The sequence below is a fragment of the Syngnathus acus genome, chromosome 11 (assembly GCF_901709675.1).
Source record: "Syngnathus acus chromosome 11, fSynAcu1.2, whole genome shotgun sequence".
Lineage (NCBI taxonomy): Eukaryota > Metazoa > Chordata > Actinopteri > Syngnathiformes > Syngnathidae > Syngnathus > Syngnathus acus.
Genome location: NC_051096.1, coordinates 7345251 through 7363314, shown reverse-complemented (window position 1 = coordinate 7363314; position 18064 = coordinate 7345251). Strand labels below are relative to the sequence as shown.

General features: G+C 44.4%; 1 protein-coding gene across 2 annotated transcripts in view; it reads left to right on the top strand.

The window, feature by feature from the left end:
• The window catches only part of trappc9 (trafficking protein particle complex 9), a 54837-nt gene that overhangs the window by 17065 nt on the left and 19708 nt on the right, over positions 1–18064 (top strand). For both annotated transcript variants that reach the window (XM_037263570.1, XM_037263569.1), the window contains 4 exons: positions 1421–1539; positions 8601–8743; positions 11642–11752; positions 17483–17636. In XM_037263570.1, coding sequence (XP_037119465.1) covers positions 1421–1539; positions 8601–8743; positions 11642–11752; positions 17483–17636 — 527 coding nt within the window. The remainder of the gene's footprint in view (positions 1–1420; positions 1540–8600; positions 8744–11641; positions 11753–17482; positions 17637–18064) is intronic.

The following is an 18064-nucleotide window of genomic DNA, read 5'->3' as shown; positions in this document are numbered from 1 at the left end:
TGAGTCATGTTGTCGGAGATGAATTAAATTAGCAGCATTTGGTTTAATTACTATTAATGGATTGATTTGCAACGGCACGCTCCGGGCCCGTCGACTTGTGGCTCACGTGTCGGGCTTGGTGTGCGTCGCATTAACATTAGTGTTTATTTATAGTCCAGATCAGAAGTGACTGATTGTCATGCTATATCGGGGCTGGTAAGTAATCATTTTCTTCTATTTGTATGCACGTATGGAGGCGGTTAATCGATCAACTTGATTTTTTTTTTTTTTTTCCTCCCCTGTTGGACCTGATGTCCTTAGACGAGGGGCACATTAGACAAAGAACACAGTCAGGAGGGAACATCTGACACAGGCTGAGCCTGCCCGATATATCCCCAAATGAGTTTATCCCTCACTTTGGCTCCGCCTTGATACGACAACACCATAACTCAGTACCCGACAGGAGTGATGTCATCACTCGAGACAAATGGGTCTTGACTCTCTCGCAGCTTTATCATGTTAAGTGAGAAGAGTGTCGTAGCCTCGCATTGATGCGCTCATCGTCTATGTGTAAGTGGTGGCTCCGCCCACAGTGGCACTTAACTCAATTGACTTGGATATCAAATCAAGTTTTCCAATTGACATGAATGCAAATGGCATTAATCTGTTCCAGCCCTACCCGAAATCCGAAAGTCACACACTGTAGTATTTGTGTGACCTTTAGAGGGCTGGTCCGACCCCACCAGACTCCGCCCCCTCTAACAAACAGATACTACAATATATCCAGTGTTTGTTGACATTTTGTGCGCTCAAATACATTGTTCAAAAAGAATGTGCACAAACGCAGAGCTCACGCAATTCTCCAGAACAAGACCGATGCGGATCGGAAGCGGGGTGTGTAACCGAGGCGGTTATTGCGAGCGCTGCCAGCGTTAATCTGGCCATCCATTACTCACATGGCATGGGACACGGAGAGTCATGTGTGCTCCCTTGAACAGGCTACACATCGTAAAGCGTGAAAGTGTCCGTGTTATTGCTCGTTATACTCCGGTAGTGTCTTGACGGCCGAATCGGGGGCGACAAACTAGCGTCGCCTCCCTGACTTTTTTAAATCTCCTATACAGTGTCACACAAGTCATGACACATACCCGTTTATTTTATTTTTTTATGGCGTGCATTGAAAGCAGCGGCCGTAGTTTTCCAGCCGCTCATGTTTCTGCACTCAAGGTCGGCGAATGGACACAATTAACAAATCCATGAGGCCGTCTGATCATTTTGAGGAAAGCAAAGATTTGCACTAAAGGTCGAAAGGGAGTGTGCTAATTAAGGATATTCAAACACTGCTGATTTTAACTTTGGGAATGTTCTCCTTCCGCTCGCCTCCGCTTACAAATAACCTTTTGCTGATGCTGCGTCGCTTTTTGTTTTTTTTACATTTCAGATGGAATCAGTGTGACAGGCCTGCCAATCTCCAGTCCTTTGCGTCAAGTCCTCAAACCCAGATCCGAAAGCAAGGCTGTCAGCGGCGACTCCAGCAAGAGGGAGTACAGTCATATTAAGGTGAATAGACCTCATGAAGTGCACGGACGCATAAAGATGAAAGTAGTCGTTGGCTTTTATATGTCCATTTATGACGAGAGCAATACATACCAACCAGGCCGCCGCTGGTTTTATTTATCCATCAATTGAATATGTCGTATCTGCAGATAAACAGAGTTCAGGCCAAGTGCAAAAGTGTGTGACAGGGAAGGAAAACTGCTGCAGTTGGACAGTTAGGATCAAATGTTTCAAACTAGACAGCTCACAAAAGATTTTTTTCTTAGTAATATGTGAGTAAAAATTCGATATGTCCACTTTAGCTACTAGAAGTCCGCCCTGATGCTGGACCCAAAAAAATGTCATTCCCAAGTGTACAAATGGTAGTCGTGTTTGCCACGTTGACGGCACAACGTTCCACTCGCTGACCTTTTTCGGCCGCTCAATCTCGGTGACATTTTTTGCCACCGGCCACCAAAGACGCATTTGAAAACAAACGTGCTGCGCACAGGACAAAAATGTCCCCCCCCCCCCTCTGAAAACACGCAGAGCCAATTATATTTAATATGTTTCTGCCAAGATGCATCCAAGACATTTTTGTGTAGAGAGATCAGGTCTTGTTACTGCATGCACAGTCCCATTATTTTTTTTCAATCAAGTATTGAACTAGAAGAGACAAAAAATGAAATTCAACCACTTTCTTAGTGTATTTTGCTTTGAGTCGACTTGCTCCTGTCAACTCTGCAATGACAGTCTGCAGTGTGCGATAATTGGGACGGTGTTATTGTTTTAACTAATCCAGAAGCAATATTGTAAGATAAAATTAATTGGTTATGCACTATTTATGTGACTTGTTGGAAAACAAGCGCAACAGAGATGGCAAAGTGCAGACACAGGAAATTATTCATGATTGTAATGTGTGCTTATCATATCATAGGAACACATTTTCATCAGACGTTGAAAGACAAAAACCAACGAGCAGATTTTTTTCAAATCAAAATAGCGTTAAAGCAAACCTGTGTTTGCAACAATAATCAGCTATTTGTTTGCAACTGCCACCGAGCATAATGAGCAATGTGTAATTATCTTGTTCCAAAAGCAGATGGTCTGAAAAGATCTGATTTTGCCATATTTGTTACGACCACAGAAAACATCTGCATCCCATTTGAATACAACACGTGCCTGATGGTTCCAGTAGGCGGAGCTTGTTTAGCGCTAATCACATTGTGAGAGGAGAGAGAAAAAAAAAAAAAAAGAAGCAGAGTGGCTTTCGTCCCTCTGCCTGCCAGCCTGAGTGCTATTTTTAGCCGGCGAGTGCCGCAGACGACGCTTCAGCTCCCCGATCCCAGCTTGCGATACGGATATTTATAACTGCCACAGCTGTCTGCCCAAATGTGATCCTTCGTTTTAGCCACCAAATGACGTTCTCAGGATTAACCCCCCCCCCCCACACACACTTTGTCTTTTGGCTTGTTTATCATCATCATCAGGTTTTTGCTTTTCAAGGAGGAGCTATACTCCCAGTGGAGCCTTAGAAATGAGATTGTTGTTTACAAGCTGACATCATCTCCGGCAGATTTAAATGTCTTAAAATGGTGCAACATTTAAAAAAGCAAACAACCCCAAAATAATCTCTTGTTGCTTTGATTGGGGATTTAAAGAGGTGCTTTTGCCGTGTAGCTGTGTTGTTTCATAAATTGTTAAGAGGTGTTGTAAACATGGTCCAGGGGGAAAAAAAAAGCAATTGAGTAGAAAACAAACACTCCACCGGTTGCGAATGGGTGCAATGATTCCGCATTATTTATGAAACTGTGCTGCAGAAAACTGCACCCTCGCTACCACCCAGACAAAAAAAAAAAAGACGTGAAGCATTGCGAAAAGTTTTAAAGCCTTATCGGAGTTGCTCTATATTACGAAGCGCCTAGCTTGTCCTTTTTCCCCCCCAAGCTGCTGACAAACAGTGAAAGATTTGCCCTTATTTAACGCAACTGTCTCCAGTGACGCCTTGGGGGGACGACAACACATGGACTAAATAAACCATCCATCCCTCTCGTGACGGCGAGCTGGGCTCGGCTCGGCGCAGCGCGCGGCAGTCTGTCAAAGGACGTCCATTTTTAGCTCTCGCCGTCAGGTCTCTGAAAGTTTACCGCGCTTTGCCCGGAAATGCGAGTTAGGGTAATTGAGACGAATCCAAAGGTGTTGTTGTCATCATTGGCGCTGTGATCCGCTTTATTACCTCTGCCAAGGAGCTTTTTATTCAACAACCGATGAGTCAGTGTGCAAATGATCAGTTCGTAACGTCGGCACGCCTTGGATGATGTCATCACAATGTCGTGTAATCCTGTACTAGTCCAGGGTTGGCTCTCGCTCAGCAGAAAAAGGATGAAGTGACATTCTTGGATGTGTTTGAAGGTTGCAACCGCCATCTGTTGGCGCTTCTACCTCCGCCGCTTTATCAGCCGAGAACAGAAAGCACGGCGGCGATAAATGACGACGGGCCACGAGTGAGAGGATGGATGAGACGCTAGGTGCCGGGGAACCCGTCATGGATTGTGGAATCCCTCGGGGGGTCGAGACATTGGCAGTCTTTTGCCAAAGCCGCGTTCGGAGCTCGTTCAACACCTCGCGCTCGCCTAACCCCGAGTATTTGTTTGACAACGTACGTAATTATAGACCTTTCTAATTTTGCTATTCCACTTGATGATAATTGCAGCGTATTAATCACTCCAGTGCATTTGACTGCAGATGTTGAGTGCTTTCCTGGAGGAGTCCCGCTTCCACTTAGATTGTCAAATGAAACCTTTGGGAGACGATAAAAAAAAAAAAAAGAGGCTTGCTAACGTTTGAGTGAATAGAAGTGAAGACGGTGCACTTGACTCGACTTCCTCGGTGAGTCAGCAAACCTGTTGGCATCGCTTTGTCATAACGCCGTTGGCGGGGAGTCAGCGCAGCATTTTCCATCCAATTCATAGAGCGAGCGAGCGAGCGGCCATTTCATTCTGGCAAGACCGGAGTTACGGCCCTGTTAGGAATTGGGATATTTCCAGTTGGATACTTTTTTGTTTCTGGACATCTCGTTGTTTTTTTTTTATATCACATGGAAGCCAATAACATCTTGTTTTATGTGGCGGGGTGCCTCCCTCGGGTGCCACGCGTCTCCTTCATTGCACTTGATGGCTACGGTGGACCCTTTGTTGACCTGCTCGTTCTCATGTCTTAAACCCGGGCCGCGTCATCTCGTTATTACCTGCGTTGTGAATCTCCACCGTTTCATAGTTTGGTATCTTTGTCATTTTATTGGTTTACCACCAGAGTCCTAAAACGTCTTGGGTCCAGGGTTAGCACTTTTGAGGACACGCTCAGAATCCCGTTTACTGACTGAAGCAAGGACGTGTATTTGAGTTTTTCCACAGAGATGTGAATAGTACAATAGTCAGAGACATTTGAGTGGATATCAAATACAGGAACATTTTACACTTCATATTTGACATTTCAGAAAATACCAACATTTTCAACCTATAACATTTATTGTTACAGTACCACTCAAGTAATGTTCCGGGGATTGTATGGAGGGAAATGAGTCAGTGGGTGACAAATACGTTTTTTTTTGTTTTCTTTTCAAATTGGAGGCAGATGATTACTTTTCGACCCCTACGGATCTTATTCAAGTCACATTCAAGACTTTTCACAAAGAGCAAAAAGTGACAATTTTGTGTTGATGTATCTTGGGGACGCTCAAGCTCGAACCCCAGAAGGTTCACGAGCCACAGTTTGAGAGCCACTGGTTTATTAAAACCTTCATTGCACTTTGTTTTCGGTCTGCTCACCTTCGAGATACCTACCGGGGGTATTATTATTTATTACTTTGCAAATAAACTCGATGCTATCGTGTCGGGATGAGGTCACAGAGAGTAGCAAATTTGTTTTTTTTTATCTTTATGATCCATTGCTCCGGACACTCCGCAACGGGTACCGAACCCACGCAGTCATGAATCATGATAAAGTTGGCTTTGTTGACTCCCGGTGCCGTGCCTTGCATCCAAGGCTGCCAGCATGTAATTAATAGAGAGTCAAGCATTTCATCATACTTACTAGACTTCAATTCATGTGTGAAATCCAGTCAGCCCGGCCGAGCGTGCTCCCATACGCCGCCACGCATAGCCGTCCGACCGTATTGCAGTCGCCCAGAACGAGAGATTTGGATGCCACCGTGCTGCGCCATCCATTCCACTTGCGTTCGCACTTGACAGGTAATTGTTGCTGATGTCCGCGTGCTTGTGTGTATCCTACACGGTTTGTAGCCACTCAAGCGTCTTGCTGGCGCGTCGAGGTCTATTTCGTCATCGTTTCAAGCGTTTTGGACTCTTTGGGTTTCAGATTCAATTTTCTTATCTTCAGTGGTGAGAAGTACAAATAGTGAGTAAATGAACTTTGACAAATACTGTAAATTTTTACGATGTCTATACTTGACAGTTTCATTTTTTCATCGATTTTGCATTTTTTTGTGACTTAGTTTGAGCAAAGCGAGGGTCACATATTTTTGTGAGCAGAAAAATAAAACTAATAGCAAGTGCATAACAATGTGATTTTTTTTTTGCCACCTGTGTCCTTTTTGAATCTAACTTCACAGTTTTGTGGCTGCCTGGAAATTTGTGCTTCACAGTCGGCCCTGGGCGCCAAACTCGCTTTTTTTTCCAGTGTTATGGGGCTTGCTGGTTAATGAAGTGACACCTACAAATAGTGCAAGCAAAAAAAGAGCTCCCCTGTTTGTGGCACCCGTGGGTTCGATGTTCGCCTCGCCTTGACTCACACTTGAATGGAGGCTTTGCCAGGTCTACTTAAAAACAACTTTCATTTCCAAGCTATATCTTCAAGGCAAAAAATGCAGGGTCAGCAGTTTTGATCCGATTATTCCAAAGCTTTTTTTTCTTGGATGGAAAAGGGGCATCAAATGTGGCATCTGGTATTAGAAAATCTCCCGCACAGGGCAATAGAATCCTATCAACAGGATGTTTTCTTCTAAACTTCCCACTTTTGTATCGCAACTGAGCACCCTGGGGGGCGAACTGATTGGTTCAGTGATTGACACTCGGTGCACACACGAGATGCGGTCCCAGCAGTACTCCAGATAGCTATATTGCATCCCAATGCCCTCCAGTCATCACTCAAGTTTTCCACAGGGGCCGACATCGCAATGTGACTAAATATCTCTCCTGGCTGGCGGCTTGCTTTCGTGCAAGCGAGCAGATGCTTCCTAAGCAGGGTTCAAGTCTTATTTTAAGGACAATTAGGTACACAGTCAGCCTTTGCCTAACCTCATCAAAAGCCATCCAAACCTTCCATCTCGCTTTTCCAATACTGGCGAGAAGAGGGAAGTTGTTTGCGTCGACCCTGAAAAAAACAAAAAGGAGAATTGAGTCGAGGCTTAGTGCTAATTCTAATTTGGTTGTATGCGTTAAGATAAGGACGCTTGTGCCTTATCAACCAGCGGAAAATAAGGCTGCCGGCGAGTAGTTATCGCCATTAGCTTGTGTGTTAATAAAGGAATCTACAAACGGGAGTACAAGAGAGATAAAGATGGCTGCGCATGTTTCGTCATAGTGATGTATTTTTGGCAAACGCACCCAAATGCCATCACAGATGTTGTTTTCCATTTTACCATTACACCGATTCCCACGAGAGGCTCCTTTACCTCCTCAGGCGAGAACATTTGGAAGTGTGGACCGCTTAAACCCGCGGCACATTTGTCATTTTTGGTTCCTGGCACTTTTAAATCATCTGTGTTTATGGATGCTGGTCAAGCTCGTCTTTTACATTGACGGCTAGTTTTGCAACGGCTTTTTTGCTCCGTATACTGTTACGGCTGTACTTTGTATGGATTTTCACGAGCCCTAGGAACAAAAATACAATTTGATAAGACGTAGTTGTGGTCAAAAAGTTTTAATGGAGAAACAAAGTGTTATCCTAATCTCGTTGACCCGGCGTTCGTGGTCGGCCTGTTTGATGGAGCTGGGCCCTGCGACACGCTCCCTTCTGCCGCCGTCAGCTTATAACCGCCGGGGCATTTCTCAGTCCGGTGTGATTGAAAAAGGCTCCCCGAAGAGTTGGAGAGCCGACAGAGAACAGATGAGGAACTTTAAGTGCGTTGCGGTCGGCAAAAAAAAGGGATACGGGAATCGGTGTTTGCCGGCGTCTCGGAGACAATCGCGACTCCTCCGGAGACTCGTGCTGAGGCCATTAGTGCCATACAGGCAGCCGGCGGATCACACAGCTTCCTGCAAATTATACTCTGCTTACATTCCCTGTGCTAGCATTTTCTATAAAATGTGGAAAAAGTATCGGAGAAAACATTTGGCAGAGGCATCGGTGTCACATCGACAAACACTTTTTGTTTCACCCCATGAAATATTTGCAGCCCGTTATCGGCACAGCCTGTTTTGCCTCTGCCGCTGTGCAAATAGAGTTAAAATGTCATTCTGTAACTGCATTGTTATTAAAGATTTCAGCGAAAGATAGTTTGGGCTATTTGAATCCGGCTGCTTGGCACTGTTTGTGTGTTTTTTTTTTTTTAATGTGTGTGTGGGTAAACAGAAGGCATCAGCTTTGCTAGCTTTTGCTGCGTGTAAATAGAACATCAGCCAAGTCAAGTGAATTGCTGGCAAAGGAGATGTCCGTAAAAAAAAAAAAAAACGTCTACGCTGTTCCTTCCTCTCCACAGAGGACTTTGTGGCCAGCAATTGGCGCTCAATCTTCTCTCCTCACAATTTAGGAAGCCACATGTTGATTCCAGATCCTGGCTTTGAGACACCAATCAAAGCGCCTGGCTCTCCGCTCAAAGCATTCTGGGTGTAATAGCACACTTCCATTTCATTAAACAACACAATAGCTGCGCTGCCATGCATTTCATCTTTTTTCACCGTAATGACTTTTGATGCGTCGCTCTTAAAAGCGGGAGTAGCGCTTGGGCTGATGGAATGGCAAAATAACGCGCTGCCTCCGATCTGACCTCCATTACAACATGTTCCTCCATGAAACACTATTATTGTGGGCATATTTCTTAGTTTTATGTTGTTTTTCTTTTGCAGACTTTAGAGGCGGTTCTCAACTTCAAGTACTCCGGCGGAGCTGGCAAAGTGGAGGGCTATTACAGGGAGCTGTCCGTCGGGGTCCATGTTGATGTCGAGCCATCTGTGTTCTTCACCAGAGTCAGCACCCTGCCCGCAACCAGGTAACATACAGCGAGGAGAATTGCTGTCAATAAACAAAAACACAATTTTTTGGACTAAAGTGCCCTCACAGCGACAATCTGGGTTCATTTGAGCATTTTCCCTCCCTGGTGACGGACTTCACTCAATGTGCCTCGTACACTATGTTCGATTCCTTGTCACTCTGACTTTTCAGCTCCTCCAGTGGACTCCCTTCTGAAACTGGAGGTGGGGGGGGGGTTGCGATGGTGGCAGCGTAATGGCCGCTTGAGATGAACCATTAGCCGTAATAATACCCAGAGCGTACGCCATCCATCTCGAGGTCAGCGCTGATAGATGGGTGGCTCGCCTGTCAACTGTTGAGGTATCTCGGCGGGGATTATCTGCCTTATCAGATCATTTCGAGCTCAAAATATTTGCCCAAAATGAAGATTTTAAATGCTCGTGAAGGTTCATTTGCATATTCCAATATTGCGACCGAAATAGTTTATAAAAATGGCGGAATATTCCAAAAGTTAATATTAGAATTTGTTTTTTCTTTTGGATTATTTTGTACTTGGTATTTGGACTTCTAGTTTGACCTGTTTCTCAATGATAACTGTCATCAATTTTGTCACCCCAAACCACTTAGAACTGGTCTTGCTCCTTTTGCAGAGTCGGCACTTTCTCACATCTTATTTTATGCCGACGCGATCTCTTTTCTCCAACATTGCTCTCTCTTTTCTCACGTCATCATTTAGTCAGCACATTTGACTTTTTTTTTTTTGTTCCCGGGGCCTTTTTTTTTTAATACATAAAAACATGTGCCCGTAAATTCCATTTAGCGGCTACAGCATCATTTAAACAGCATTTTTCTCCAACCTGGCTGCAAGGCTCCTCTTTGACCTTTCCCCGTGCTGGGAGTGACACCATTTTGTTATTTTCCTCCGACTCGCTCTTTGAGGGCTTTGTCCGTATAAAAGGTGTCAGATGCGTTCAACGGAGTGGCAGTGCGAAATACGCAGTGAAAAAAAAAAAAGACATATACTTTGTATATTTTGCACCTTGGGAATAAATGCCTTTTTTCCACAAAACTCTCCCTTGGGATTTGATGGAAGTCAGTTACAGCAGCAACATTTGTTGCTTTGTCGCCAACAGCTGATGGATGTGCGTGCCGTGGGAAATGGTCCTTTTTTACTTATGTGCTCCGAATGTGATTTTACAAATCAGTTTATTTATAGCCTAGCCAGCTAAAGTAGCCCTTTATGACCCGGGTGCCGGGTTTTTATCCATTCCCACTTGCTTCAATAGAATGCACATTTAGTGGACTTCCTACTGCAGGGTGGCAACATCAGCACTTCTAGACTCATTGATCAATCTCATGCTTTTTTTGTCTTCTCTCACAACCCACCCACTTCCACATTTTGTCCTTTTTTTTCAGATTTATGATCTGACCTAGAATGAATGGTCAGTACTAGCTTTGGAGACTTTTCACAATATCCTCTTCTTCCCCCCGACTTCATTTGTTCGCAGAAATCTGCGAAACAGACAGTGGCATTCATTAACTTTCTTCCTCTGACACACTTGCTGCTGTACCTGAAATAATCACGAGTAAAGGTCATCTTCCTTAGTCACCAGCGCGTATGCGCTTGAAGTATAATTTTACCTCGGTGTATCAAAGTCGGCAGTGCTTTCACGTTCATCCCGTTCTTTGGCATTCTAGCAACGGCGGGGAATTGAATCCTTTTACCGTTATCAAAATGGAAGACCTTATTGGCAGTTTTGAATCATTTATCCACTTGAAATCGACGTGCCCTCCCTTGTAGCTCAGATGAATGCTTAATAAGTTTGGGCTCCGTCAGGGGAGGGGTCGAGCCGCCGCTTCCACTATTGCTGAGTGTTATTTTCGGCTTGTTCTTTTGGAGCGAAGCTTACATCCAGAAATCCACATTGTCTGGTGTTTTTATATCCCCGTCTTGATCTGGGTTGGACAGCGCAAGAGCAATGAGTCTGTGGTTCTTATCGGGTGGCTCTGATTGATTGCCCCGGCTTACTGCCCCGGCCTATAAATCAGTAGCTCGCCCCGCTCGGCCTGTTAATCACGTCTGCCGACAGAGACAACAAGACAATTAAAGAAACATAGGTTGGCCTAAAAAATATGCTCCTTTAATTGCCGCCGCAGTTTATTAGCGACTTGGGCGAACGCGCCGTAATCCTCCATTAACTCAAGGATTGGAGAGACAGAAAGCGAGCTGGGAAAGACTTTCCCTTTTGCCCGGAGGCAAAACCAGCTGATGGGATGTTTAATTTACTCTAAGCGCAGATATTTTTTTTGAACAGCTTCTATATATTCCTTTGCTTTCTAGACACTGTAATTACGGCTAATCTTTTGTGTTTTGTGTCATGGGAAGTGGCGGACGGTAAATTCCCAGTGAAGATTGAAACAGGAGGTCCTCATTTTACGTTACGTTCCTATGACATCACTCGAAAAAAAAAAAACGTCAGTCTACTATTTTGAGATAAATATAATTCCTTTTCATCCATCATTACCAGAAGACGAAATATCCACTTAGCTTAAAAGCCAGTATGGTCTCCTCCCTCCCGTTTGATCTCAGTCGCAAATTTGGCCCCTCTTATGTTTTCTCCCTATAGAGAAAGTGGCCTGCTCCAACCAGGCCTCCACACTCTCATGAAAGCGTCGCTTCCTTTTTGATGTTCTGACAAGGATTGATGGAGCCTCCAACTGGGCTTCAGAACCCGTTTTAGACATACAGGTGTCAGTGAAATGTCTCTCGAAACTTTTGCGTGAGCCTCACTTTTAACTCATTCACTGCCAACTCAGTTAATATTTTTGACGTCTATATCATCGATGGCACCGAATGAGTTCATTTGCATTTTTGCTGTGGAACTGACTTAAATGTGTTGTTTTTTTTTCCCCACAGCACCCGTCAGTGCCATCTCCTGCTGGATATCTTCAACCCAACAGAACACGAGCTCACCGTCAGTGCCAAAAACAACCAAGACCTGGTTCTCCATGCCAGCGAGTGCCAAAGGTAAGCACATTTTCTAAATCGGGAGGGATGAACAGGCTGCAGCACCCCCGCCAAATCTGCGCCAGTCGGGGTATGCCGAAGAATCTCTTCAGCTTTTTGCTCCAGAATTTTTAGCAAATATGAAACGGCCATTTCAAACTAAAATTACCGACTGAGGCGAGACATTTCACGACTTCCCCCAACTTGTGACCTCACAAGAAATATGCGGCAATTATCTCACGTCTTAATATGTCTTATTTTGGTGCTCCTTCACTGGGAAATATGTCCCCGTTTCTCGGCAGAGTGGCAAATTATGATTACTGTCAGTATTTTCTCTCCGTAAACGGACCGGCGAAGGCACGGTGACTCATAAACCTTTTCCCACGGGGATGGAATGTCATTGTGTAAAATGACTTGGACAGTCAGTGTTCTAGGAAGAAGGAATAAATACACTTGAAGCGACAGAAGCAAATGAAACGCCGCTCGAAGGGTATCGTGGCAAATTTTTCAGCGTGAGCCGTTATTTTCTGGAATGGAAATAGATAACAGTCAACTGCCCGTGTATGGAAATGTGGCCCGTGTAAATTCGATTAGGCCATCCGTCGCCAGTGAATAATCTTGGACTTGCTACCTGTAGTCATTTGTCATTGATGAATGAATGAATGAATACATTTAACATAGGGACATAATCAGGATATTTAAGACAGTTTTGGTCGCAAAACAATGATCAATATTTTTTGCCTATTTTCTGATATGACGGATCAAACCAGTAGCAGCACGAGATCTCGGATTTCGCATACAGAGCAAAACAAGGCCATAGGCTGGCGAATCTCCCGTCTAGAGAGGCACGCGTCATATCATCACACCTCCCCAGCCGTCCCTCTCGCTACACGTCGTACCGCCGTGTCATTTGGTATTTTGCTTCTGCAAGCTCGAGATGTTTTCTGAAGTCTTTGTATCCACGATGCGCAAAGGTAGGCTTTTGAGCCCGACAAGCCGGAAAAACGATTCTGTCAATCATGCTTAATTGTATGACTAGCGAGTCAAGGTTACACTTCCAGGTTAGTGTGTTTAAAACAACAGTATGTCTTCTTCAACTCAGAATCGGGAGTCTTATCTCGAAAACTTGGTAAGGTCGTGGCCTAGCCAAAGGCCGCTTAAGAGACTCCTCGGTAGTCTTCCCACATGACTTTGCACCAGTGCCCAAAGCATAAAGACATGGATGAGAGAGTTTTGTGTGCACAGAGCCTTGACCTCAACTTGATACTTTGGATGAATTGAAGCCCAGACTGACAGCCAGCCGCTCTCGTCCAATATCTCTGTGCGACCTGGTAAACATGCGATGACTCAACGGTGAACATTCCCGTGAAGCCATCATGAAATCCCCCCTCCCCCCCAAATGCATTTCAATGGCCGTCAATTATATACCATCCTACGTTCTCGTCACAATTTGGTGCCGTCCTTGAAAGGCAATTTTTATGTACGAAAGCCCTTTGTGCAATATGTGGTTTGATTGTTTGCGCCCTTAAATATGGAGTAGTCCACAATATTTTCCTAGAATTTAAAAGCAATTTAAAAGTAGCTTTTATCCAAATGGAACACCAAGAATATGAAACGAGGAAAATATTACATTCAATGGATGTTTTTATCTTGCTGAATGTAAGGATATAAAAAAGAGAAAGTTTCGATTTTTGTCCAGTAAATGACATTCTTTGACGTGAAGGCAATATTTCACATCGGAGTGGTGCTTTTGTGTCCCCGTGTCATTGAGTGCGAAGTTATTACCGGTTCTTTATCTCCTGGATAATGGTGGCGGAGTGAGACATCGCACTGTGTTGTGTTGCTGTCCCTGAAGTCCGACGCGACATCACACAGCGAGGCAAAAACTATAATCAAAACGGCAATAGGAAAACTTGCGTGCCTTTTTGTACTCCCTTGTGGTTGTGAAACAATATTAGTGTTGTTAGTTTTTTTTTATTTTTCAAGTGTCTCACAAAAGTGTAAATGGCACTTTTGCGATAGAAAATAATCTGCTTGCACAGCAATATTTTTTTTACTGTGACTAAAAATAACTTTACACAATCGTTGATGTCCAAAACGCTGACAACAGTGATAATGTTGTACCCGAGTTTTTTTTTTTTTTGGCCCAACATTTTTTGATTTTGACTCTTTAAGTAAACCGTTAAATAATATAGTTAAAATAAATGAAGTATTATTTTATTATATCGTAATCTAATAAAGCTTAATGTAGTTGGCCCGGGCCACTTTGCGTTAAAACCTTTCTCCTTTGCTTTTATCAACAGACGTGTCCACGCCTTTTCAAACAAAGCTTGTTTCCATGGTGACCACCTTCACCCTTTGTGGTTGCAAGGCACATCATGTATTTGCAGTCAGTTATCCCGCCCGTCCGTTTTCAGTAAATCCCAGTTGGACATGAATACTATCTTTTTTTTCTCTTCTCCTCCTGCAAGGATGTTTGCTCTGCCGGTCTCATTTAAATTTCTGAAATGCTCATTACATGCACAATATGCAGTGTCGTGTTCAATAAAGAAGAAAATAGCTGTGCACGCAGGCTACGGGAGCAATGTTATCTGAAAACGACGAGAGCCGACAGTCGTGATGCACGTCTCCCAGGGATTCACAATTCCCAACTTTGTCATATTTGCTCGGTGGAAAATTCTGTTTTTCCTCTCAGCGAGATAATATCTTCCCCGGAGATGTCTGTTATCCCCATTGGTGCTGGTGAAATGAGATTTGCTGGAGATACTACATCAGGAGGTTTTTACAAAAAAAAAAAAAAAAAATCTTTACTAAGATGTGCTTTTGAATGTAAGACCAACTTACAAGCTGCCCTTTATTTAAGACATTCTGAGAAGTTGTTTTTCTGTTAGTCTTGATTAGTCCACTGTCGTATGGTGTTCCACAGGGTTCACTTCTGGGGCCCCCTTCATTGTTTTATTTTGACACACAAACAGAACATTCAGACGTACAATCTCTGCACTTTGATAGAGCACAGGCGCAAAAAAGAAAACGTGATGTAGCAAAGGAACACTTTTGTCCTAGCCATCTGTCACAGATCACGAACATAATATAGTGTGCATCTGCCAATTGGCTGCTTTCTCCATTCAATTTAAATATTCATGAAGACAGATACGCAGAAGGAACTTTTCCAATCACCTGTGATTTCATCTCCCCTACGGCAAAGCCATCGGCTCCGACGTGTATTTTGCGTCGCCCTTTATTTTCAGCGAGGAAAAAAAAAGAAATCCCCCGCTTGAAATCCAGCTGTGGCTCTTCTTGCTTGATATCGTCTTCATTCACCCCGTGCCAAGGCCTCTCACTTGCGCGTGACGCCACCCACCCACCCTCCAGAAGAACCTTCTGGCTTTTAACAGCACAAACAGAAATAACCCGCTCTTGTCAGCCCTCGTAATAGTCTCCCGCCCCTCACTTTTAATGACAGCCGGCGCATTAGAAGATTGTCTGCACAGTAACCTCCGAGGATGCGCCGGTGCGTTCCGTAATTGGCAGTGTGAGGATTTGTTTTGGATGTAGCTCAGCATATTGAGTGAGGCAGGGAGGCATGGGAGGGAAGGAGAGCGGTTGCAGCCGCCGCCGCCACCGCAAACAAAGGGTTACACCGAGTCAGCCGCAGTCTAAAAATAGACGCTCCCTCTCGCCTGCCTCCGCATAGGCTTCCATGGATCTCCGCCCTAAGCTCTCGCACGTGAGCTAAAAATAACCCGCCCAAATGAAAACACGAGCTCACGGCTTCTTCCCCTGCGGCATAAACTCGTCGGAGCCTCTTAAGAAAAGATGGCTGTCGTGAAAATCATTTGAAATGGAAAAGATATCCAAGATTATGAAATATATCAGACGTGAAAGAAAGCATTGATGTGGCATTGTAATCTCTCCAAAGCCAAATTCCACCATTCTGCAAATACGTGCTCCGTTGCTCTCCGTGGCTTTCTGTCGACAATGGCAACATTTCAGAAATGAAAATGGGCCCATATGCTTTGATGTAATCATTGTGTACTTTTGGTGGAAAGGTAACATGACATTTAATTAGCAACGGGTCGCTTCCCAACGACCTTCTGAGCTGGTGTTATTCCCGCCATTAGACCGGCATCACTGCCAAGTTATTGTGAGATGGCGGTAATTAGAAGCACAATGTCAGGGGTCATGCCCGACGGACCCAATGCTTTTTGACGTGTGTGGTTTTTCAAATAGATGTGTGGCGGCATCTTCGAGAGCGTCTTCCCGTTAATTAGCAAAACCGCAGAAGATATAATAGACCCGTGTCTGTGCTATACTGCTCCCTGGAGGATAAAGTGCACACACCAGAAGGAGCAGCACAATGACCATTGAATTGATACAGTCAGTTCAGATATAATTGTATATTTTTTTGAAGTACTGCACAAGATTATAAAACATCGCACCAATTAGATCACAAAGCCATTTTTCAGTTCGAAGCATTTCAATGGATGATTCAAGATTGCGAATAATTCATTCATTCATTCATTGTTAACATTTCACCCGGCTGGCTAACATGATGAGGGCGTAGCACCTCTGTATTTCAAGAGGACCGTCAGCAAACCAAAGCTTCCGCCAAGCGTGCCAGACGGCGCTGCCTTGAATGGATTTCATCAAGCAAAATAGCCCGAATAATCATCTTTGAATCGGATGTGCTGATAAATGCCTTCAGCCGACTCCAAAATAGATCACCTCTATCTCATTGGGAGTCATGAAAATGCCAATGAGCTACACTCAGCTTGGCAAGCGAAGCCAAAAGAAAATAGAATTGACTATCTCTATTCATAGACACATGAACTTACAAAATGGATGCAAACTTGCCTTTCAAAATCCGTGTAAGAATATCCAGAGCCTAAACGCTCATTCCTTCCTCAACCCAAGAAGTCAAATTTCATCAAAGGCGTTATCGAGCCAGACAGGGAGACGAAATCAACTGCGACGTTCGACGCCGGGATGTTCCTCGGTGGCCACTCCAGCACGCACTGTGTTATTGAAAGTCTCGTAACGGTTTAGATTGGTTTGCGGGATGGCCTAATCCTGAAAAAGATGACACAATCATATCGCAGAGAAGAGACGTGTCGTGCCTGCAAACTTCTCTCTTGCCATACCGAGAGATTTTTCTGGCTAGTAAAATCGGTCCATAACACGAATGGAAGCATCTTCCGCGGCTTGATGTTTGTATTGACTGCAATTATTACTGAACTCATTTGGGACGTAGAAATTATAACTCGGCGGTTTGATATGAACCGCTGCGGTGTTTAGGGAAGAAAAATGAAGTAACCTTTTCAGTTCTCTCCTGTTAGTCTTGTTTGAAGTGTAAATGTAACATCCGTCGTCGTGCGTAATTACTTGTCCGCAAAGACCAGCAGCCTTCTTTCTCCGTGTCCATTTGCCTTGCGGTATTTTTAGTTTTAGCGTGTGCAATGTGTCTGACAAAGCAGCAGCCATTTGAAAACGGGACGTCAGTGGTTGACATAAGCCGTACGCCGCTAATCTTCAAAGGTGAGTGTTGTTCTGCTGCAAAACCCGCCTGCCGTTTAGCCGCCCATGTTGTTTTGAAGCGTCATTATCTCATTTTTGCTGCTTTGTTGTAAAAGCTGCCTGATGATAATTGCAATGTTTTCTTCTTTGATGCGTCTCTGGACTCCATTTATTTTTCTTTTTTGTATAACAGTACGTGAAGAGATGTGACAGATGAGATCATTTTCTCTCCTCCAGGATGGCCATCCAGGTTGACAAGTTTGACTTTGAGAGTCTGCCGCCGCCCGACCAGGAGACAATTTGCTTGACTAGCCTCAAACAGCTGGAGGAGGAGCGACAGCATGCTCAGGGCTGCCAGATCAACAGCAAGCTGGGCATCTGTTGGAGCATCATATCCTTTTCCGCTGGCTCGAATTTGCCTGACGTAAAACACGTGGAATGGAGTTTTTGGATTTATTATTCAGTCTTTATCCGCCTCACTCCATAAGGCAGCCATATCTTTTTTAAGGCGTGGAGTAGTGTCGGATGTGCGTCAGAAGTCAGACGAGTGATAAAAGACATCTGGAGTCGACATCTGGAGGCCCTCTGGCCAGCGGGGAACTTGTTCCTCAGCGCTGACAGATGGCGACGCTTATGGGCTCCGCGCTTGACACTTTGACACGGCCAGGCAATGTTCTTGTGTGTCAATCCGAACGCCGAGCCATTACTCACACCGACATTGTTTCGGGCTTCTTGAAAGATAGACTTGGAGACAGTCTGGTCTCTAAGGCAGCCGTGTCAAACTGGTTTTTAGTCAAGTGGGCCGACATCTGGGCCCTG